The sequence below is a fragment of the Ambystoma mexicanum genome, chromosome 1q (assembly GCF_040938575.1).
Source record: "Ambystoma mexicanum isolate Mex_15411 chromosome 1q, UKY_AmexF1_1, whole genome shotgun sequence".
Lineage (NCBI taxonomy): Eukaryota > Metazoa > Chordata > Amphibia > Caudata > Ambystomatidae > Ambystoma > Ambystoma mexicanum.
The window spans coordinates 1,446,790,987-1,446,816,337 of record NC_090922.1 but is presented as its reverse complement, the minus strand read 5'-3'; the positions used below and the strand labels follow the sequence as shown (position 1 = coordinate 1,446,816,337).

General features: G+C 46.0%; 1 protein-coding gene across 1 annotated transcript in view; it reads left to right on the top strand.

The window, feature by feature from the left end:
- The window catches only part of TMEM53 (transmembrane protein 53), a 195,811-nt gene that overhangs the window by 34,992 nt on the left and 135,468 nt on the right, over positions 1–25,351 (top strand). Inside the window, exon 2 of the mRNA XM_069642335.1 lies at positions 12,042–12,145. Coding sequence (XP_069498436.1) covers positions 12,042–12,145 — 104 coding nt within the window. The remainder of the gene's footprint in view (positions 1–12,041; positions 12,146–25,351) is intronic.

Genomic DNA, 25,351 nt, shown 5'->3' with positions numbered 1-25,351 from the left:
GATGGAATCCACGTCCAATCGAGGCACATGCAGACTTGAATCCAGTTGTATAAGATGGGTCTCTTCAAAGGCAACCAACCCTTATTAGACTTGTTTGACACTATTAATGCAAAGAATAAAGTTTACTGGAAAGCTTTCATGTTTGTTACTGGTTTGTCCAGTGAAGTACACCTGTCTTTTGCACATCAGAGCACAAAGAAATCTGGGGAGAGGTTTTCTGGGAGACCATAAGAATGACAAAGTATTGGGATTCGGGAACACTTCACAATGGGCACAGGGGGCTGGCATGGTATTTTGTACTGGACATCTATGATGGATGTTAATTAAAAAGATACCATCCCTGTCTCCTGGGTCTTACAACGCCTAAAACTCTCACACAATCAACATGATTATGTATGTATGTGAGGCACTGGAGGCCCCAGGGGGCAGGCATGGTGTTTTGTTTCTGGACATCTATGGTAGATGTCCAATAAACATATACTGTCCCCTGGGCCTCACAATACCTCAGAAATAGAGCTGATTTTGGCAGGTGGGTAAGGTATTGTGCAACAAAGGCACATTTTAAAATGCTTTTTGCTCAACCCTCCCTCACTTGCCAAGAATATCAGCTCCACGGACCAAGACAAACGCACACACCTACAAATTCACACAGCAAGCTCTCAATCATTCACATGCGCACTCATCACCATACACTCACTCTTAACACAAGCATACACATACCCAAACACCTATTTAAATAAAAAAATAAATGTGCATAAAAGAACCTTTTCACCCAGTCCTGAAGTTCCCTTTCCAGCGCTACAGCTCCTGCATCATGAACAGGAATCGGGAAGCAAGAGCATGGGCGCTCAAAACACACCGCTCCAGCCTGCTCTGTTTGTTTGTGCTAGGAGGCGCAGGAACCTCCCCTTGCACTTAGACGTGTAGTTCTCGAGTCGGCATTTCCAATGAGCTATTCAAGGCTGGCAAAGCAAAACACCCCCAGCCTTTTATGGCTCATTGAGCTTGTGTGGCTATGAATTGAACTGTGAAAGGGAAACGCCACACAGTGTCCGGGACCACATTCAAAAAATGAGAAGAGTCAAGAAACCAGGAAGAGGGGAAGAACTGCGAGACAGCTAGCACTGACAAAGGGAAGGCACTTGCTTCCCAGAACAAGTGAGAAGAAACCTGACTCTGGAAGACCTTTTTCCGCCAGAGGAAGGTAATCGGGAGGACAGGAGTCATTGGTGGCTTCGAGGAGGGAATCATTCTACCGTACAGCCAACTTGTCTCAGTATTGGTCGCGAAAACAAAGTTAATCTTGAAACAATTAAATTTAAAGTGTGCCAATTATTATTGAAAGTCGAGAGAAAGAAAGAGAAGAACCAGTGATTCCAATACCCTGGGAAAGGGAAAAGAGGTACAGTTCAACTTGAACCTGATGAACTTAAAATGTGATAACCTGAAAGCCCAAATTACTGAAAAGCTGTGTAAAGAGAGGGAAGAACCAGTGATAATACCCTGGGAAAAGGCAAAAGTAGAACAGCAGAGACAAGCTCAAAGAGAATAGAGCTATAACAAACCAAGGGGGGATAGCCGCCCCAAACAATTAAGGTATCCAGGGATTTACTGAGAACTACAACCAGGAGTGTAAAACTTATAAGAGATCCATAAAGGAGATTCCTAAACTAGGAAAATACACCAGCCCATTTGAAGAGGCTGATCAAAAAGTCTCAAGAGGCTATTTAAGGATCATATACTAATCTAAAGACTGATGCTAGAAGTATCCTCCGGAGAAGGGAGCCATTCTCCAAGCTTACGTTAGACTTTTTTTATTTGTACTTCTACGACAGACTGAAAAGCACCTTAAGATAGGTAAGGACCACCCATAGGTGTAGGGAAAGTTAGGCCTTATCATTCTTTAATAAACCATCCAGAAATGTGTCATCTCAGTCTGTTTCCTCCTTCTGTCTCCCCACACACCCTTGAAGTTGAACCGCTTGGCATTTGAAGACATACACTGTCATAGCACTTGATCCCGCAGGAATGTCTCTATTACACTGAGAGTACATTGTCCGTTCGGTGGAGAGGCAAAGGGTCGCGGGCAGCCTGTGTGGGGGGAGTGGTGCTGGGGTTCTGACAGACCTTATAAGGGAGCAGAGGACAAATTTACATGGTCAACAACTGTTTGCACAACACTAATGATCAGTGTCCAGTGAGCAAAATCAAACATGCCTTTGTTCACAGAAGAAAGAGTTTATTGGTTTTAATGTAAGCATGAGCCTTTCAAAGAAGACTTTCCACCTGCACTACACCTTCAAGTCATATGCTTTCACAGTTAGTAGCAGGAATAACAATGGCAACTATCAGCGGTCCAATATTTGCACAAACTCTTGATCCTCTGTTGGTTAGTGTAGCTAGAGTACTGTCTTGGGGAGCCACGAGGCGTTCCTTAATACGTTTCAACAGGGAGCCATGAGCACTTAGTTCCTCGTTCATTCTCCCACTCAACTTAAGCAGTATTTTATTTATCACAAACTGCAGAGTGGAATTCACAAAGATTTCCAAATAGTTGGGTACCTTGTATCTCAAACATATTGTAAAACTAGTGTTGTACCATCCTGCAAAGGGATATTGCAGTATCTCTTCCCCATATAGTATTTTTAAAGACACATACTCCTTTTGTGGGTTTTTTTGTCGTTTTATTTTGTTTTCCCCAAACAATACTGCAAACTCAGACTATGCAGTACTTACTCAATTGTCTCCATAATTAGACTTTTGATGTTCCCCTCTTACACCCTACGCATGAAAGCTTGTTTATTCTAACACTTATAAATTCCCTTCTACTGTATTGAGAAGTCATCAAAATGAGTCACCAATGGGGGTCCTCCTCCAGAGAGATTTGAGCCTCCTCTTTAAATTGAACTACTGCCCCATCCTTGCCAAGATCAATTCTGATTTGCAACGGTGGGCACCCTTGACTCTCTTGGTTTGGGCGTATGGTGTCAATCAAGATGAATATTGTACCCCGGCTTCTCTATCTCTTTGCCTCCCTCACGGTTGCCATTCCAGACTCATATTTCAGAGCCCTTCACTCTATGATCCTTCATTTAATCTGGAACGGTAAAAAACTCAGGTTTAAATACGGTACCTTGACGCTCCCAAGATCCTACGGGGTGCTTGGCCTGCTGGATTTCAGGCTCTAGCACAAGGCAGCCCAATTAAGAGTCATTTTAGAGCATTCGAGGGACGATTTGCAAACCTATTGGTCCTATATTGAGGATGTCCATGCTCACCCCCAGAAAAGTGAGAGACCTCCTATGGGCCCGAATAAAGACCTCCCAATTAATATTAGGAATCATCCCACTTATCTCTCTTGTGGGCGCTGTGGAGAGACGACAAAGCAAACTCTTCTCCATCTTCCTGGCCCTCCCCCTTGTCTTCGTTATGGGGTCCCCCCCCTTGACTTGATCAAAAGGGGTCTGCGAGGGATCCAAACGTGGTCGGATTTGGGCCTGGAGTGCGCTGCCCAGCTCTTCCGACAGGGTGCCTTTATCAACTATGACAGTCTTGCGGAAGTCCTGGGGGATAGTCTGTCGATTTTTGACTATCTCCAGGTGAAGGGGATCCTGACCGATGCCCAGTGGGTGGAAGCCCTTGCCCGTCCCCTTACGCCCCTTGAAAAAAAACATCTTGGAATACTCATCGAGGAAAGGGTCCCTGTCCAGATTTTATAGCGCCTTAATTACAGTGGTTGTGGAGGGTAGGCAGAGTTTCAAGAAGCAGTGGGAGGAGAGAGTGTGGTGGAAGAAAGAACTTGGGCGTGATCTTTGAATCCCTTTTCTTTGGCTCCTTGTATACATCTGCCATGGAGCACAACTTTAAGATACTCCACGCATGGCACCTCATGCCCGAAATACTCACTAAAATGTACCCTGGTGCCCCCCCTTTGTCCTAGGGAATGTGGTCAACGCGGAACATGGTTCCATCTTTGGTGGGAATGCCCTGCTATACAGGGATATTGGTCGGAGCCTGGGGCGTTGCTAGGGGGAAGGCTAAGGGGGCTATAGCCCCTGATCTTTTGGTTGTAGCCCCGGATAAATTCTCAGGAGCTACAGCCAAAAGACTAGCTAGCCCCAGTCCCAACAGTTCCGACATCAGCGTAGCCCCGGGTCTTTTCCAGACCTAGCAACTCCCCTGGTCGGAGCTCCTGAGCTGGATTAAAGAGATCGTTGGAATTTCCCTGCCTCTGCTCCCCTTCAAACTTCTCTTTGGTATCCCTGCCCCTGAAGCGGACTCGTCTGCCCTGCCTAGAGTGGTTCAAGCCATGTACCGAGCAGGGAGGCTGGCCCTCGCTCAGAAATGGAAAAACAACTTGGTGCCCTCTAAATCAGACTGGTTTGCCAAACTCTGAGCGATATTCACTTATGAGAAGCTTTCAGCATTGACCCACGATACATGAGTGCATTCCTACTAGATTGGACAGTGGTTTTGCTTCACGAGGACTATGGATCTATGAGACTCAGACTCCTGATGTAGGCTGATCTATGCTATGCTTATGCCTTCCAACAACTTGCACCTCCTTTTTAATTTCCTTGGTTGAGCCCTCCTTGTCAGCCCCAGTAATTTGTTTGGTCTCTGACTGATTGGTAACCAAGTCTCCAACACCCATAGGGGGGGTTCGGTTGTATATGAGTGGGGGGTGGGTGGGTTTTATTTCCTGTTCTTTGTGGATGTCATTTGTGATCTACGGATGTTTATGTTCTTTGGAAAATGTTCAATAAAAATGTAAGTGGAAAAAAAGTCATCAAACCCTCACCTGCTGATCATGGATGCATTGATCCACAGACCCTGTACAGCAAGAATCTACAAATCCTCTGTAATTGTCATTTGCCTGATGGTTCAAAAAGTCCTCCTAAAGCCGCTGAATTCTTAATTCTTGAACGATTATCTTTTTAATAATGTAATTTAATGGTGTGTCATTATCCCTATATTTCTTATGTTACATGGACATAAATCAGATAAATTTAGTTTTCAATTTGTATAATGCTTTTTGAGCACAAGCAGTTTTATGACCAAGATCTATTGCATTTTATCTGTGCAGTGTTAGTGGGCAGTTCATATAAGCTCTGAAAGTAGAGTGTGATATCGCATTCTACTCTTAATTTGGGGTAAGCGGACTATGTGGAAATCTGCTCCCAGCAGAGCAGAATTCTTAGCACGTCTCCCCTTTTCTTCTTCCATGTCTGGAGTGTAAAACGTTTCAGCTAGTTAGGCCAGCCATTTTCCAGTTTTCTGATTGGCTGAAAAGGCATGCATTTCAACCGATGGGTCTGCATAGAAACTACCACCTTCCTGTTAGGCTGCAATTTTTTGAAATACCCATTGTTAATGGACTTTTCATCCCCACTGATTGAGTGAATCCTACCCAATCGAAGGCTGAAGGGGTGAAAAATGTAAATGCCAATCCGCGGGCAGAATGGTGAAGTGAAGGGGCAGATTGTTCTCTCAGTTTATTTCTCCCAGCCCAATCCTTGATTTATTTGAAGGACCAGAGCCACGCTGGTATGCGCCAACCTCTCACTTAAATTAGCCATGTTGACAGTTGTCCCCTCTTTTCCAGCCATCTCATTAGTTGGTGACCACAAGCGCACACCATTGAAGCCTGTTTAAACACAACAAGAACACAAACTGCACCCCTGGGCCCGAGCACAGTAGTGGTGCTGTTCTCGGGTACATTTCTTCAGGAAAAACACCTTGCCAGAAACGCAGGAGAGGACCAGCGTTGGGGACATGCATTTGGATTCTATTATCCCATTGTACTCGTGTTTATGCACTGGGGGTATCTATTTTGGGGCAAGAAAAGCACAGCAGTTTAAGCTGCCCTGCAAGAGACCATTCCTGATCTTCAATCTAGAAGGTCGACCAGAGAACTGGTCTGGTATTCAGAAGTGGTAGCACTCAAGAAAAGCGGCACAAGGCCCCATCAGCCCAAAACACTCGAAACAGCACCATGCCTCCAGTATTTAAAATCCACCAGAACAGCTCATAGTTGATGCATCAAGTGCACACACTCTCAACCATGTTGGTCTCCAGTCCCCTGTCTTTCAGAGGACTTTAAGCAGCTTTTATTTAGATTGTGTTATAGTGTTGCTTCAGAGTGATCTTGGACCTTCGAAACATTGCTTGAGGGCTACAAGAGAATCAAGACTATTCGACCCTTTATTAATGTGATATTCTATTCTTGCGATTGTGTTCATATGATTGTACACTATTCTATAAACCCCAGTGAGTAGTATCACTCAAACCTTGAGCAAGCCAGCTTATGTGGCCACGTCGGAACCTTATAGAATTGCCTTATAGATGCTTCGATTTTAATTATTTGAGCAATAATAAATATACTGACACTAAAGAAATGATGTATGGCAGTTGTACAACGACTTCTATAAAAGAGATGACATATGATGTGTGCACAACGAATTATATATAATATATATATATATATATCACCAGAGCAAATTCATGAGTTTGGGTTGCCAATTAAAAATTTAACCAAAGTCTCTAGGATTAGGTGCATATGATTATTTTGAATGAATATATGACTTTCCAATGGAAACACTTTATATTTACTTTCCCACAGGCATCCTGGCATCTGCTTGAGTGATACTCCTATAGAGGGCTTTGTAAGTCATGGTTATTCATAATTGGTGATCTGGATGCCCCCCTCCCCCATCCCAATCTTATCCAGGTGCTATCAAGAAAAAAAAAGATTCTACAATAAACAACCATTTATACCCAACCCTGAGGAATGAAAAGGGGTGCACATATTTTTGCAAACTTCTCAAAGCAGGCCTTCACAGATAGGCCTTTCACCCATAGTCCCCCTTTCTGGCTGATCTTACTATGTACTGAGTACTCCTTTTCTTCATGTGTTTGTTTGGCATTCCTCATGTTCTGATTATGCTCTTATGAGCGCTTGGATTCTGTGAGCATTGCCTCTCATGACCTGCAAACTGATATCCCACCCACCACTACCCATCTGGGTACTTCTTTCTGCTAACCCACTGTGATAATATAATGTATGCTTTGCCTATAGTAGACTGCTCCCGTCCCTCTCTGTTCCCCTCGTCTATCACCTTTTATGCCATGAAGTAGCTTTGTCTGCAAAATGTACGTGTTTATAAATCCTAAATAAGTAAAATTAAAAAATGTAATTGTATGCCTTTGATTAGGGACTCAAAGATTCACCTGTTGGGCAGGTGCTATCTCTGGCTAACTAGGAGCTAGTACTTAGTTCGTGCAAATCTAGCTAGTGTGCCAGATGTAAACTAACTTTTTGTCCATTATATTTTATCCTATAGGCTTTAAATGTGTTCTTTATGATATGATTTGTCATTCATAATGCACATGTACATAACTGTTTCTGGGCGACAAGACAAGGGAGAGAAGACCGAGACGGAGGACAAGACAAATGATCTTACTAGACCTTGTGTCATTCTGATCGTGCAAGTGCGCTAATGCCCTTAGTGCCAGGGGAAGGGACAGGGGGGAGGGGGGAGAGTGGTTATGCGATCAGGCCATAATGCTCTGAGTAAGTGCAGCCAGGGCAGCACAGCACTGGATAAGTGCAAGGAGGCAGGGGACTGTATAGGTTTCAGTTGCATCTCCTAAGGTAGGCCCGGAGGCTGTGCAGGGGGTAGAGAGGGGACTGATCATGGAGATGGCTGGTACCAAGTGACTCCGAGGGTAGGCACGGCAGGCAGGCAGGTAGGTCAGCAGGGGAGTGAGGGTGAGAAAGCAGAAGAGAAAAGTAAAGTCTTCAGCTGCTTCCGGAACTTCAGGTGGTCCGGAATAAGTTTGAAGGGGGCAGGGCAGCCATTCCAGAGGGATGCACCTGCAGAGGAGAGAGAATCTACCCCTCACTTTCTGCCTGAAGAAGCGTCTGATCCTCAGAATTGGAGGTGGCTGAGCGAAGGAAGGGATTTTGGAAGCAAGAGTTGAATGTAGTCCAGGCCCCAGAAAGCCTTCTGGACAATGCAGCAGGTCTTTAACTTAATCCTTGCAGCCACCGGGAGCCAGTGGAGAGATTCAGGGCTGGAGAGATACGGTCCCTCGGCTTGAGACCAAGGCTAAGTCTTGCAGTCCTGTTGGATCAGTTGCAGAGGGCGGAGAGTAGAGGACTGCAGATTGAGAAAGAGGCTGTTGGCAGTAGTCCAGTCTAGAGGGAACCAGGGCTCCGGAGACAGTGAGCTTCTGTGGGAAAGTGAGAAAAGGAAGAATACCTTCGAGGAGGTGCAGCTCATAGTGTGCCTTCTTGGCAAGGTCTGTGATGTGATGTGAGGAGAGGAGAAGGTGGAGTCGAAGATGACACCAAGGTCTTTTGTTTCACAGGAAGGTGAAGGAAGAGGGCCCAAGGAGGGTGGCCAAACTGAGAGAGGGAATGCGGGAGCTGGGATCCCAATGCGAAGGATCTCCATCTTACTGGCATTAAGGCAGAGATTGTTGGAAGTGCACCAATCCTGAATTACGGATAAACAGTGGGAAATGAGCCCAAGAGGAGAGGAGGCTGAGGGGAGGGAACAAGAGAGGTGGAGACTGCAGAAGAATTGTCCAGCTCCTTGAGGATTTTAAAGAGATCAGCCGTGTTGTTAGAGGCAGCAGAGATGCGGGCTTAGATGTGGACTCTCTTCTTGGGCATGACTGAGAGTCAGTATTGCCCTCCACTTCCTTTCAGCTACTCTACACTTAGGTTTCAGGGTCCAAGTCCTATTAAGTGTTGCACTTGGAGGTAGCCTTCAGACAGATTCTCATGACGCGGGCAAGGATGTCCAGAATGTTGGAGATAGAAAGATGCAGGTTAGAGAGGGCTGTGTCCTAGTGTGAGTCAGCCGCAGAGAAAGTAGAGGCAAAGGGGGGGGGAAGGAGGAAGAAGAATGATGAATGAGGATTGGTCAGCCCGCTCTGAGAGGAAGAGGGCAACCTGGCCAGGTGTCCTGTAGATGGTGGCCATGGTCAGAGAGAAGCCAGGAGAGATGGAGAGCCTGCAGACCAGGCATTCAAAGGAGAAGTAGGCCTGCATAGGAATGACAGAGGCAGGGACCCACTCCGGAAAGATCAGAGCTACTCCACCTCCGGGCTGGTTGGTTCTGGGCTCGGCAATGATCTTGTAGCCATCGGGGAGGAGAGTGTCAAAACGCGTGACAGAGCTGGCTGTAGACCATGTCTCGGTGAGAGCGAGGACATCCAGGTCAAGTTCTTCGAGGATGTGGCAAATGTCGGAAGAGTGTTTGACAGCAGAGCGAGAGGTGAGAACAGCGACGTGGAGCTAGTTACCACATTTGAAAGACTTCCGGGTTGGGGTAAATGCTTGAGGTGCACCCAGTGGAAGTGAAAGAGTGGGCAGAGGTGGTAGCAGAAGGTGGTATAGTAGCCAGAGAGGAGGAGGAAGGAGCCAGAGAGGCGGCGGAAGGAGGTGGCTGAGGAGCCGCATAGGTGCTAGTGGGAGAAGGAAGGAAGGAAGGAAGGAAGGAAGGAAGGAAGGAAGGAAGGAAGGAAGGAAGGAAGGAAGGAAGGAAGGAAGGAAGGAAGGAAGGAAGGAAGGAAGGAAGGAAGGAAGGAAGGAAGGAAGGAAGGAAGGAAGGAAGGAAGGAAGGAAGGAAGGAAGGAAGGAAGGAAGGAAGGAAGGAAGGAAGGAAGGAAGGAAGGAAGGAAGGAAGGAAGGAAGGAAGGAAGGAAGGAAGGAAGGAAGGAAGGAAGGAAGGAAGGAAGGAAGGAAGGAAGGAAGGAAGGAAGGAAGGAAGGAAGGAAGGAAGGAAGGAAGGAAGGAAGGAAGGAAGGAAGGAAGGAAGGAAGGAAGGAAGGAAGGAAGGAAGGAAGGAAGGAAGGAAGGAAGGAAGGAAGGAAGGAAGGAAGGAAGGAAGGAAGGAAGGAAGGAAGGAAGGAAGGAAGGAAGGAAGGAAGGAAGGAAGGAAGGAAGGAAGGAAGGAAGGAAGGAAGGAAGGAAGGAAGGAAGGAAGGAAGGAAGGAAGGAAGGAAGGAAGGAAGGAAGGAAGGAAGGAAGGAAGGAAGGAAGGAAGGAAGGAAGGAAGGAAGGAAGGAAGGAAGGAAGGAAGGAAGGAAGGAAGGAAGGAAGGAAGGAAGGAAGGAAGGAAGGAAGGAAGGAAGGAAGGAAGGAAGGAAGGAAGGAAGGAAGGAAGGAAGGAAGGAAGGAAGGAAGGAAGGAAGGAAGGAAGGAAGGAAGGAAGGAAGGAAGGAAGGAAGGAAGGAAGGAAGGAAGGAAGGAAGGAAGGAAGGAAGGAAGGAAGGAAGGAAGGAAGGAAGGAAGGAAGGAAGGAAGGAAGGAAGGAAGGAAGGAAGGAAGGAAGGAGCAAAGGGCCCTGGACCTAGACGATGCCATTCAGATAGACGTTAATGATGGTCTTGGAGGTGTGAAGGAGGCCAAGAGGACCTCCCATGGAGTTCCACCATTAATGGGAGAGGAAGAGAGCAGAGACTGTACGTTAGTGCACGGTACAAGTGCCCTTTAACATTATCACCACCGGAGTGGTCCCCTGGTGCTCTGGCGGATCTGAAAAAGAGTGTCTATAGGGGGGGGTTTGCAGGCTATAGCGGGAATAGGTAGAGTGAGAGTTGTGATGTCCTGTTGACGGCTTCAGTTAGGTTTGCATTCTTTGCTGAGCTTAGGTGCGATTTTCAGGTCTGTACAATTCCTATGTGCTGTTGTGCAAGGTTATCTGTTTGTTGTTGCATTGTGATTAGGTGCATGCAGATTGCTGTGCTGAGATGTGGTTGTGTATGTTTGCGTTAGAGGAGTGTATGCAGAAATTGAGGTTTTAGAGTTTGGTTAGTGGAGATTCCCTTACCTTGTTGCTTGGGGACTTCTGTGCTCATCTCGGTCAGTCCTGTGTGTTGGAGATTATGTGGCATTTTGATCGATGTGTACTGCAGAGGTTGGTGGCTTTCCTCTGTAATTTTCTAGCAACTATCTAGCAATTTGTGGGCATTACAGTTTGTGATGGCCTCCCCTGACCACTGGCCTAGATATGATTAAGTTGGGGGTTTTGAGTGCCTACCTGGGTTTCTTGTGTGGGGCCTCCAGCTATCGGGAAGCGGGTTCCCTGAGGCCTCTTGGGTTGCCAGTATTGATTAATGCTCCCCCCGTCTGTAGCTGGGGGTCCTGTTTCCAGGGTATTGTATGAACTGGTTCTTTATTCGGCTTTCTCTCGGACTCCCCTTACAAGTCCGCGATTGGGGGCTTCTTCTGATTGCAGCTCGATTGTACTAAATGTCAAACGATCAAGTTTAAATGTTTGGACAAAGGGCTCCTCACATTGACTGATTTGTCTTTCTTTGGGTTTCGCCTTTAGAATGGAGTTTGTCGATGGTAATCTATTTTCCTTTGCCACAAAGGATCCTATTATCTTTTGCTCTTTCGCTGATACTGCTCCCATCATTCTTGCCAACCTTTCCTCTTATTGGACCTTCATGTTGCAGGTACAGAAAGTGCAGTTATTGACTTTCCAAGCTGTAGGCAGACTTGGGGGCAGCCATTTTGTTGTAATCTAAAGCTGGGATACTCCTAGGTCACTCTCCATGCACTGGAAGTTTTTTAATTCATGTTCCTGTGTGAAATGTGCCTGCTGTCTTGAGAGGCTGCCTAGTCACCTTGCAGTGCCATAATACACGGCATCAGGCCCCTTAGACATCCCTATTCAATTTTCTGGTGCAAAGGATGAATGGCTGAATAATGGTGGTTCCTGCAAACGGAGGCATGGCACTGTAGAACTCCCTTCCCCTGTACCCCCAAAAAGACATAATCTTACTGCCCACTTGATTTGATGAGTTCCTCTCCTTTCTCCAGACATGTACCGTTGTCTAGAACCCACCACCACCTCCCCCCCGTACCACCAGAAGACACTATATTAGAAGTTCATTAAGCTGCTTGGCATGACAATGCACTGTTATGGCAAGAGTTTGTGTTGCTGCATGCTATAGTCTCTCAAGTTCAGCCCAGGCTTGCTCTCAAATCCTGTACCTTTTTGTATTTCTGCATCTTTCAGATTCTAGATGGGAATCGGAACGGGAACCAGTGGTGATTCTGCTTGGATGGGGAGGCTGCAAAGACCAATACCTTGCAAAATACGGCACCATCTATCACAATCAAGTTAGTAATTCTGATATTGGTCTCTGTAATTGTTTATCGAAGCATACGCGAATTATGTGGGTCCATCAATATTTGGATTTGCGATATTATCCATGTAACACTAACCTCAAACCCTAACTATAGTCTGAACATTGTCTTACTTTATCGCCCACCAGGAGATGGAGGTAATTTTAATGACGATCTAGTCAACCTAGTTACGCCTATGCTGACTACTAATTCTGGGCTAGTTATATTGTGCGATTTTAACCTATGGAAAAATGATAAAACTGCTTAAAAAAAGCACTACAATTAGAGAAGGTGATGAAAACTCAATCATATTGTCTATTATAATACTGAGCCCACTCATATCAAGGGACATATTTTGGACTGGATCGGAGGAGGTAATGTCCAATTTGGGCCTATTTCCACCACCCCTTGCATCTGGTCTGATCATTACCTCTTGTTGTTTGGAGCTCCCTGTTAAACCAGCAAGAGTGCACACTACGGCGCACACAGTTAAATTACGTAATTTTAAGGACATCACCTCAGATATTCTAAAGGTTTATGTAGAATCACTCATGGATAAAACAGGAATAAAGGATAACCCTGAGAGACTCACAAAAGTCTACAATGAGGTTATGTTGGAGATGTTGGATAAGTATGCCCCCTTAAAAGACAAAAAAGTTAAAGACTTGCCCAACTGCCATAAGTGGTTTACTCCTGCACTAGCTGAACTTAAAGCTAGTAAGAGACAGGCGGAACATACCTGGCACAAAGACAAATCCAATGAGAATCTATTAGCGTGGAAACTCATTGGAAAGCAGTATAAGGCGAAGATCATAGAAACTAAGAAATCCCATTATGATGATCAAATAAACCAGGCTGGAGACAAGACAAAGGAACTCTTCCACCTCTTTAGAACCTGGGAGAAACCCATGGCCTGTAACTCCAATATCAAACCTACTACTGAAGATTGTAATCGAGTTCAGAAGGCCTTTGCAGATAAATTGTTGAAAGCCCAGAAGAAAATTGAACAGGAAGCACTGACTCTGCCTATAGCTAAACCTCTAAAAAAAGATAATTCAATTAATTCTCCAGGCACCTTCAGCTTTACTGAACCCAATTCCTATTAAAAAACATGCAGCCCACTAATTGCCCAGGGGAAATTTTTCCTTCCAAATACATATTGGAACATCGAGAATTGTTTGCTCCGTTCCTATGTCGGTTTGTTAGTTAATCTTTCCGTACTGGCTCCGTTCCTCAGTCTATAAAAAACATGGCAGTTACCCCTCTGTTGAAAAAACCTGGTCTGGACCCGCTGGATGCAGCCAATTTAAGACCAATTACAAACACTTTGTTCTTTCTAAAACTAATTGACAAGGTAGCTACCACATAGCTCCAATCTTATGTAATTAACACCGGTAAGCTACAAGTGAAGCAATCGGGCTTCAGGAGCTTTCATGGAACTGAGTCCGCGCTTTTGGACTTACAAACACACATGCTTGGCAAATTAGAACACAGCAAGTCGGGGCTGCTGATGTTATTAGATCTCTCAGCAGCCTTCGATCTGCTGGATCATAAAATCTTTCTCAAAAGGATGGCGACTTGGAGGTTTATCCAGCAACGCCATCATTTGGCTTAAATCCTTTTTGGAGGACCGCCGGTCTTGTGTTTACTGGGGTGATCGGGTTTCTGAGCCACAGATTATATATAACCTGTGGTGTTCCCCAAGGGGCTTGCCTCTCACCTCTACTGTTCAACATTTATATTCTACCATTATGTGTTGAGCTGGAAGCCTTGGGGATCTTTTTCTGCAATTATGCAGACGATTTCCAGTTGGTACTAAATATAACAGGGAACTACGAAGTAGATCAACAAACTTGCAGCATATCACGTCATTAAACAATGGATGTCAACGAATTGGCTCTGTTTAAATGCCGCTAAAACCGAGTTGATGCTTTTCGGCTCTCAACATGCTCAATCAAAACTGAATCAAAAATATAATTGCTTTGAATGGAGACGTGATCCCCGAGCGCTCTCGTGGCCGCCCGAAATATCCTGGAAAATCCTTTGCTTCAGGAACTCGTTCAGATGAAATAAAGACATTTTTGTGCAGCGGAACCTGGCGACAGCAAACGACCAAGGTTTAGACCAAAAACGAGGCGCGGTGAACGAAATATCTGCATTGAAGAAACAAAGGGAAACCCCGCCGGCAAAGCAAGATGGCCGCCGCGTCGGAGAGTAGCTAGAGACACAGCGAAGGCCCCGAGCCCGATCCACTGAAGGAACCCGAGGGGGGGAGAATAACCCCCACCCACCCTGCGCCACTCCCTCGACAAGGGCCCGAGAAGCGGGCGACGGACCGGCTAGAACTGAGTCACCGCGGACACAACCGCGCACACAAACAAACCGGGCGGACAACCTGGGCTGCGTCCGGCGCGTCCGGTGCAATTGCAAGCCTTGAGGACAAGGAGAGAATAACGGGAGGGTACCGTGTATTTCTCTGGTAAGCCGACGCCGTCACCGGACCACAGCTGCAGGCAGACCCGCAACGAGAGACTCTAGTGGGAGCGTATTGATATGCTGAAACGGCTGTGAGGCCGTGATGACGTGCCATCGAACGCCGATACTGGCCTGTGATATCTCCCGGTGCCTTTGCCCTACTAACAAGCCAACAAAGGGACGACCCACAGCAAGTAGGTGCTCCCCACGCGTCGGGCTTCGAGCATAATCCACAAGCTCTTGAGACCCTGGGGAAGACGAAGATACAATTGACCAAGTAACAACACAACGGGTGTGAGGCAGGGGCGGCAGGGTAGCGCGAGAAGGCCCTGACGACGCCGTGGGAGGATAAGACGCTTTAACTCCCACGTCCATAACCCTGAGGATCTCCCACATCATGGGGAAGGAAAGATTCAAGAAGAACGCAACGCAGAGCACCATGGATCAGTATGCAACAAACTCACAACCGACACAAACCGCGGAGAACATTGAAACAAACACCACCCCCCCGATGGAAGAGACCCTCTCACTAAAAGACGTCATGGCGGCAATCGCCAACTCACGCTCCTCGGTGGAACAAAAAGTGGACGCTATCTCCACCGAGGTCTCATTTCTTCGCCAAGACCTCCAAAAATTGTCTTCTAGAACAGGAGAAGCAGAGCAGCGAATATCCAATGTGGAGGACGACATGGGGGGTGTGCACCAACAACTCACGCAAACACTAACCCGCCTGAAAACCTTAGAAGCCCGAATGGAGGAGGGAGAGGGCAGGTCACGACGCAATAACATCCGCATTTTGGGCCTGCCGGAGCGCACAGAAGGCCCCAGTATGGAACTCTTTTTGGAGCAATGGCTAGCGGACCTTTTCGCCCCAAAGACCTTCTCGAATTTCTTCTCGGTGGAACGTGCGCACCGGGTACCCACCGGTCGACCAACTCCAGGAGCTCCCCCAAGAACGGTTATTGCAAAAATTCTCAATTACCGCGATAGAGATGCCATTTTACAGATGGCCAGGACACAAGGGACAGTAACATATAATGGCTCCAGGATCGCCTTTTTTCCGGATTACACCCGCGAAGTCCAGAGGGCCAGACAGTCCTTTGAACATCTGAAAAGGAAGCTGCACTCGATGAACGTGAAATACGGACTGTTGTTCCCGGCACAGTTGAAAATCCAACACGAAGGCAAGACAATCCACTTCACTGACCCACAGGAGGCATGGAGATGGGCCGAAACCCACATCGTGGGAGACTGGACCAGGACTGAGCGAAACCGGGGGGAAAGACCGAGACCAAGACCAAGGGAGAATGGACCTGCTCAACACCCCGCGCCGGGAAACCACGACGAACCAAATGGGGATCCCTGACCCAGAAAGAAGTTAACAGAGTCAATCGCAAAACCAAAGATCAGATGGAAACCGGGATAGAACGGATCAACCAACGGCCCAGTAGGTGGGCCATGGCGACATCCTCCTTATTTGAACAGTCACTAGAGTGAGGTCATAGCCGCCGCTGCACGAAGGATCAAACGCAACGTACTTAATCAGAAGCAACACAACAGACCACCGGCGACCACCACGCCCCCGACCCAAGGCTCCGGACACTTGAATCAGTAAGGAGTAGTAAGTCAGAGGGAAAGAAATAACAGTTTAAGTTTAAGTTAATCTGGCCGCATAGTTTTTCTAGCGCCAGTAAAGTTCGGGCGACAGATACTTCATGTTGGGGAGGAGTATGGGGAGGGGGGACGGGGAGTTGTTATATGTTAAAATTTATCCGGGACACGACACCAAACCAATTCCCACCGAGAAGCTAAGAGGCACCTCACGCCCAACATCCACGCACCCGAAGGGCATGCCCACCGCATCCTTACACCCGCATACATCACATACACATCCGATACAACAATCTAGACCTGTAGACAGGAATGGCCACACAACAACATAACGGCGGCTCAGATGAAGAAACACATGCCCCAAGGGGACTTAATACTCGGCACAGATCCTTAAAACTCCTCACATGGAATGTGAATGGCATGGGCTCAAGCATAAAACGCCGACTTATAATGCAATTCCTTAACAGGCGTTCTCCTGACATAGCTCTCCTTACAGAGACGCACCTAGCGGGCACGACCTGCCAATTTTTCCGCAGGACGAACTATCGCCAGGCGCATCACGCAGGGTACACGATGGGTTCCCGAGGAGTCCTGATTCTTTTACACAAGAGGCTCCCCTTTACACTGTCGGCAGTGGAACTAGACCCCAGGGGCCGTTTTGTGCTGGTTGAGGGCACCCTATGGGAGGAGAAGGTGGCCATCCTGGCAATATACTCCCCGCCGGGACTGGGGGATACTCTCCTAGGGGATGTCACGGCACTGATGGTACAACAACAGCCAGACTTATGGATCCTGGGAGGGGACTTCAATGATGTGATGTGCAATACACGGGACCGAACTCATATACGAAATCGAGACCCAAATAAACCCACCCGATTAGCGACCTTTGCAACAGCTCTGGGGCTGAGTGACGTATGGAGAGACCTCCACCCCTTAGATCAGGGGTTCTCCTTCCACTCAGGGGCTCATGGATCCCTGTCCAGGTTGGATCACTTCTTCCTCCCGACCCCCGAAGCATATAGGGTTAAGACAGCGGAACTTCTTCCCCGCGGTATCTCCGACCATTCTCCCCTGGAATTAATGCTCCAGGTGGATAAACCCCTGCCCCCCAAGACCTGGCGGTTAAATAGTTATTACCTGGGTCTGCCAGAGTTCGTGAAACACATTACGGAAAAATCCGACAAATTCTTCGAAATAAACACAGGCTCTGTAGAAAGCCCGGTGACGCTATGGGAATCCCATAAGGCGGTACTTAGAGGGGAAATAATGGCATGGACGTGTAATAAAAGGAAAGAACAAAACAAAAAAATCACGGAGGCGGAGGTAGCCACAAAGGAATGGGAAACTAGATATGTCACCAGTCCCAGCCCCGAGGTCCACCGCTCCCTTATGAAAGCCAGAGCAACTCTTCATAACACAGCGTTAGATAATGCGAAACAGGCGCACAGGGAGACCAGGACCAGAGTTTATGAGTATGGTGACAAAGCCGGCAAACTACTGGCCTGGCTGGAACGCCGTGAGGAAGGGCACCGGCATGTCAGACAGATAACGGAGAACCCCAACACCCCTGCCAAAACAGACCCAGAAATAGCGGAGGCATTCGCCAACTTCTATACCACACTTTACGCTGCCCCGACATTACCAATGGATCCGTCCCTGCTGGATGAGATCACAATCCCATACCTCTCGGAACAGCAAAAAACACATCTAGACAGAGAACTGGACGAAGCAGAGATCGCAGAGGCCATGTCCCAGTTACAATCTGGGAAGACACCAGGTCCTAACGGCTTTCCGGCCGAGACCTGGAAAAAACTAGGCAGTAACAAAATGGCGACCCCCCTTCGGGAACTATTCCTAGCAGCCAAAGACCTGGGCACCCTCCCGAGCGACCTACGAACAGCAAATATTGTGGTTATTCCGAAACAGGGTAAACCCCCTGACCAATGCACGTCATATCGACCCATATCGCTTATTAATAGTGAGGCGAAGATTCTTGCCAAGGCACTGGCCAATAGACTCCAACAGGCCATACCCACATTGGTCCACCCGGATCAATGCGGCTTTATGCCGCAGAGATCCACTAGAATGAATCTACGCAGGCTACATTTACTCTTGGAAAAAGCCCCGAGCATAGAAGCGCCACTAGCTCTTCTAGCTATTGATTTTGAGAAGGCGTTCGACTCGGTAGTGTGGGAAAGCTTATGGGCGGTGATGAGACGCATGAATATAGGTGAGGCTTTTCTCGGTTGGATACGGCTCCTATACGAAGCCCCAATGGCGACGGTTAGGGTAAATGGCTGGACCTCGAAAGCCTTCCCATTGGGCAGAGGCACCCGACAGGGCTGCCCTCTTTCCCCCCTCCTATTTGCCTTGGCGATCGAACCACTGGCCCAATGGCTCAGACAAGTCACCACATGGTCTGGATTCCGATGGCCGGATGGAAGAGAGGACAAAGTGTCCCTTTACGCTGACGATCTACTACTTTACCTCAGCGATCCAGAGCACGCATGCCCAATTATAACCCAGATGTTGACGACTTTTGGGGAATTCAGTGGACTAAGGGTCAACTGGGATAAATCGATCCTGTTCCCGGTGAGGGGGGGGGACATGGCAATTCCCCGAGGCATCCCATACCGAGTAGAAAGGGAGGGCTTCCGTTATCTGGGCATATGGATCTCCGGGATCCTCTCGGAATATGTGACCCACAACCTGCACCCACTAGTAGATCGTTTCGCAGAGGACGTAAGACATTGGATGCTCCTCCCTCTTACGCTCATGGGCAGATCGGCCCTCTTTAAAATGATGGCGCTCCCGCGCTTTCTTTATGTGCTACAGAACGCCCCACTGACCATACCAAACTCAGAGTTCACTCAAATAGAGCGCCTGGTTGGAAAACTGATATGGAAGGGCGGGCAGCCCCGAATTGCATTATCCACACTACAACGATCCGTCTGGGAGGGGGGTATAGGTCTCCCACATCTAAGATCCTACTACTGGGCCTCTCAACTAAACGTAGTCAACGACCTCCTCCACGGAGATCCCGGACAACCACATATTAGAGCGGAGGAACCCATTACCCGGGGCAGCCCGCCACTGGAAACACTATACCAGACCCTAGCCAGGCCCCCCGCACAAACAATGTCCACCCATATCGCGACGGTATGGAGGCAGGCACATACCCACATAGGTTGGGGGAAACAAGTTACCATGGCACAACCATAGGTTGAAGGAGGTGAGGAAGCTGAATGCATGGACCAGGTGGGTGGAGGCTGGGATAGCCACAATAGGAGACATCGTTACGGATGGCTCAATCCTCCCATTCGAAACCCTGCAGCAAACATATGGATTGCCAGAAGCAGAAAATTACCACTATTTACAATTAACACATGCCATTGGTGCACATAGGCTAGAGCTTGACGAGCTAGCAGATTACACACCCCTGGAACGTAACCTCCTGGTACAACACATTCCTGCAAAAGTCACCACTATCCTGTATAAGGCGATTAATGCCTTTGCCACCCCGGAGCTGACTAGCCTTAAGAACAAATGGGAGCGTGACGTGGGGCCTATTGAACCAGAGAACTGGATCCAAATACTTATGCACCCACGCGAAATAGCAATTAATTCCAGGATCAGACTGGTACAACTAAAAATACTACATAGGGTGTACTACCCGCGAAGGGCCCTATTTAGCTGGGGAAGAGCAGAGGACCCCAACTGCCTGAAATGTGGAAGGGAGGAGGGCACTTTCATCCACCTTCTCTGGGGATGCTCTGAAATCAAGACTTTCTGGGAGCAATGCTGTCAACAACTCACAAGAGCCCTGGGGCGCACGATAACCCCAGAACCTGCTATAATGATATTGGGGGCCCCAGACGAGAGCATCTCGAACAAGTGGGAGGGTATCTTTCTTTCCAATGCAATGGGTTTGATAAAACGGGATATAGCACAAAAATGGGGAGCCCCGGAAAGCCCATCCGTGAATCAATGGTCGAATGAAATGGACATTTGTGCAGCACAGGAGCATAGAATATACACAGCACAGGGATGCCCGGCAAAGGCGCACAAGATCTGGGGGAAATGGGAGGACTGTGTGTGGTAGAAATTGCCGGTGAAGTGGAGGGGTAAGAAGATGGACACATTCCACATACGAGACATGAAAAGAAACACAAGCCTCGGAAACAATGGTGCGGAAAAGCAATGACTGGAATCAAGGGGTGTACCAACCGGAATGTTGAAGGGAGGGTGAGGGGGGGGGGGGTAAGGTAGATGCATTGTATGTATGTTTAAAACCAATAAAATATGTTATTAAAAAAAAAATATAATTGCTTTTCCATCGAAGGCAATCAAATTAAGACTATACAGAAAGTTAAGACCTTGGGCACCTATATGGAGGAAAGTCTTGACAGTGAGGCACATGTCACAGCCGTCTCTACCAATACCAATTACCATCTTAAGGTACTGAGACAAGTAGCCCCGTTAATATCGGTGGAAAACCGCATAAAACTCATAAGAGCAGTAATTCTGCCACGTGCTGACTATTGTAATGCCCTACTAGGAGGAGACAGTAAGGCAAATGTTCAACAGTTACAGAAAATACAAAACGCAGCGGTACAAATCATCTTTCAGATGAAAAGCTCTGAACCTACCAGCACTGCCAGAAGAAAACTCCACTGGCTCCCGGTGGCTGCTGGTATCCAATTCAAATTGCTTACTACATGCCATAAATGTATCTTTGGTAATGCCCCTTCATATTTGAAGGAGAGGATTAATATTTATCAACCAAATGGATGCTTGAGATCAATGGAGGGCTCTCTGTTGGTAATGCCACGAACAAAAAGAGCTCGTGGACTAGGGCGGGCCTTTCATGTTCGGGGTGCCCAAGCCTGGAACACCCTACCAACTAGGATACGCAAGATTGAAGACCATCTTCTCTTCCGCAAACAGTTAAAGACCGTTCTGTTTGGTTAGGATTTATCTTAGTTTTCTGCACTATTTCTGTCTTTCGGCGCCTGGATGCCTGCGGGCTTTGGCGCCTTATGAATCTGAATAACATAACATAACAAAAATGAAATGACATAAAATGCTAACTGTTATTGGAGGAGATTGAAAATAAATCATGGAGTTGCGAGTATTTCGATTTGGTTAGGATTTCTGTATATTGATTTGAATCATGTGCCATGGCAGGCACAATAAGAGGAGCGTTGCTTAACCTATCTCTTGTCTGCCTTGTAGCTAATATTGTTCCTTACCTGCCTTTATCCCTCACTTTCGATGTGTCAACTCTAGCACTTCATCCATCATGGCCACAACCCTAACACAGGCAGCTGGCTGTACCGCTCACATACACTTACAAATGTCTAATGTTGCTTATCCTTAATCAATGTATGTCCGCCCATATATTGTCCCCGTTGGCGGTTCCATTTACTCCTCTCCACAACCTGGTCAGAATATCACTCGCACTGACCATGTAGTAAGAACCTCACTGCTTCCCGTGATCAAAAGAGCTTTGTCCCACCCTGTATGTAAACAAATAGGAGCATAAGTTGAAAAATTGCTCGTCTTCCACTGCACAACACCTCACTTCTCCCATTCAGCTCTGAAGAACTGTCTGTATTTTTCCAGTTGAGTGTGTTTTTTTTATTTTATTTTATGCTAATGGTGTTAAAGAAATATGTTCTCCTCCATTGCTGCCCAGTGAAGCCTAGACAAATATTTCCCTCAAGAACACAGCTGCTCATAGGGCCAAATATTCAATTTGCCATTCCTGTCCAGCATTGGTCCCCAGCTGGCTTTCTTGTTTTAGAGCCTCATTAGAGCCTTCGAGGTAATGCTGAGGAGGTGATAATTTCAAAGTACTACCTGTTTTTGAACTTGCCTCATAACAGGCATGACAATATTACCACTAGAAGTAAATACCACTGTATTACATGGTTCTATTTTACCTTGAAACCCCACCTAATTGTAACCGTAAGTGTTTTATACAGAAGTGAATTGCATGCACTTCCCTTCAATATTCATTCATTCGTCTGCTTTATTTCGGCAAATGCAAAAAAAATATGTACAAATAGCAGAAAAGAAAACGCTAATGATTAACTCAAACGGAGCGTTGATGAAACTCTCCATTCATTCCATAATGCCCTGGACTGTGATTAAAAATAATATTCCTAATCCACATCACAAATGAATCTACCAAATATACACCTACAAAGTCCTTTCAACGTAGAAGGAAAAACATTTTGATTGGGCACATTGGAAGAGGTGAAAAAGTGGGCACCTCTAAAACCCATCTTCTCATGTACTGCTTTGTGCATTACAAAATATGCGCAGCAGTGAGTCTACGCTGTGCATTTCTACATACTCAAAATTGGGAGTGGAAACAAATACAAAAACTGAAAAGAGATGGGTATATCAAGTGGAATTTCTGGAATACTACTGCTGGTATTCCATGAAAATCACTGGTTGATGCTCTGAAGGGAATACATCTGGACCTGTAATGAGTCTCTTGTTGGCTCTGATGACCTCTCATCCCTTTCCCTGTTCTATTTTCGCTCCAGAGATTTACTAACCTTCTGTTTACCCATCATTTCTTTTTTTCCAACCTTTTCTTGTGCCACAGGATCTGTACCCATGTTTATTTGCATTCGCATTATAGGTTTTTAGTCCAGCACCAGGGCTATGTATCTCATTAATTAACACGTATGTATTCTTGCGCCAAAAAGTAAAAGCAAAGTGTTAATCACAATTTTTACGGGGAGTACAAAACAAAAGCTGGTACAATATATGTAGTCTTCCCTTTTTATTTATTTTCTTTCTTATTGCATGTTTACAGGATTGATTTTTTTTTTTTTATTATACAAGCATTCAGTCATTGGGTACTAAATTATATGGACATTGGAATTGAAAATGATGTAAGTAACTGTTTTATATATAGAACTAAAAATAGAGAATGAATCCACCTATAAAAGGGTTGTAAGTTCAGATAATTGTATTCAGGAAGTTTGTGAAGAGCTTAAAGTAGTGGTTAGTGATGCTCTGAAACGCTTGGTGGAGAATATCCGAAGGTGGATGAAGATTATAAGGAGAAGGTTGGTAGAGAATATTGGAGAGAACTTTGAAGAAAATCCAGATGAGGTGAGATAATATCAAAAGGAGGTGAGTGAGGAAAACCAAGAGAAGGTTGGCTATTAGTATAGAATGTTTGGAGAGGAGGCTCTTGGATGAAGTTTAGAGGGCAGTACAATGCCTATAAATGGCTGGAGGAAGTGTGGAGGAAAATAGAGAATATCAGGAATTGATTGATGAGAACAAGGAAGAGTTCGAAGGACATTAGGAGGAGGAGGAGGAACTGAGAAACCTGAATGAATAGGCAGAGAGGATGGGCAGTTTAAGGAATCTCCCCTTCTACTGAGACAAAACCATCCTTCTTGTGGCGCACCCAGTGCCATGGGACCGGCTTCTCCAAGAAGCTGAAATATCTGAGAGAATGCTAGGTGCACTTCTGGAGCAGAAATTCCAGCTCTACTGTTTCTTCCTCAAGGAAGTATGACGAAACCTGCATGCTGGGGACAGACCCACTGGGAACCTTTTTTTATTTTTTTATTATTTATTTTTTAAGTAGCCTCAGCACCCTAAAATTCTAGACTGAGACAGAGTGAAGGTTTCAAAAAAATAAACCTGCAACAAGAGTTCTGTAATTCCGATGCCCCCCAATGAAAGTCTAAGGGGAAAGTCCTGCACCCAGTTACTTTTGGTTTGAGAATGTTCTATTCCATCACATTGTTTCTTCCAATAATTTCCCAAGATGCTATCTGGACCTTGGAGAGGGTATCCATACTGACTACTTCAGTTGAGGAAGACCTGTTTTGTTTGTTGTGTTAACTGACCACATTTGTACAATTACCTTTTAAAGCCTTGTTAAACCGAGAAGTTTGGTGTGGTTGATATGTTAATCCTGTCATCTACATGACGAAAAAAACGAGTCAACTGACCATTTTATAATGTTTCCCCATGGTATGCCCAGTCGCAGAAATATCTTTAGAAAACGGTGCCTGAAAAGGAAACCATTGAAATCTTTTAAATGAGCCTTGCAATGGTTGTTTACAACAGATAATAGTGAATATGTGTTTATATTGGGAACCTATACCACCCAAGCTTTACACATTTGTGGCAAGAAAACATGTTCCATTAAAGATTATGTTCAATAGCCAATTTTTAAGAAATCTAATCTAAAAGAGTTGTATAGCATTTGAATGATTCGTGACACACCCTATTGGTAATCTGGGTTAATATGCAAGTAAGGCACTATGGATTGTTGCTTGCATGTATCTGTATGTATCTATCAAACTTTCTACATTGTCTACAGCATGGAGCCTACCTACAAGCCACATTTCAGGTTTGTAGCATGTTGGGGAAGTATGCTGAACATTTCAAACAGACACCTACACATTCACAAATTCCCCCCTCCCAAAATGTAGACAAAAGTATATTTATATCTGATACGTTTTACATTGTCTACACCATGGAACCTACCCACATGCCAAAGTCCAGGTTTGTAGCATGTTGTGAAGTATGCTTAACGTTTCGAGCAGACTCGCACACATTTCCCTTTTATATAGAGGGAGATTACTGAACTATTTGATTAATTTGCTGTTTTATAATGTTTAATGAACTTCCCAAAATAAACTTTTAAAAGAACAGTCAGTTATTATCCAAAAATCCTGTTATGAGTGGGGCTTGTGGATTCCCCTGCTCCAGAGTTCAACCAGGAGGACACCAAATCATAGTGGACTAGGGGCTTAGACACACCCATAATCATATATTTGTCTGAATCTCCTGATGTCACAGATACTTCCAGTCAGTAGGTTCTGTATGGAAAATGTAATTACCTATATCTGTGTATTCTAAAATGATCATTGGCAGTGACCTGGAAGACAGATGGTAAACTTGATTTAAGTGTAGACTGAGTTTATGAACTATATATCATTTAAGGGTATATTTGGGTCTATTCCATTTTATTTCCAGTCTCACACTGTTTGCATAATGAACATGTATTTATATACAGGTGGAACAATGCTCTTTTGATGAAAAAAAAAGAACATACAATAGATAATG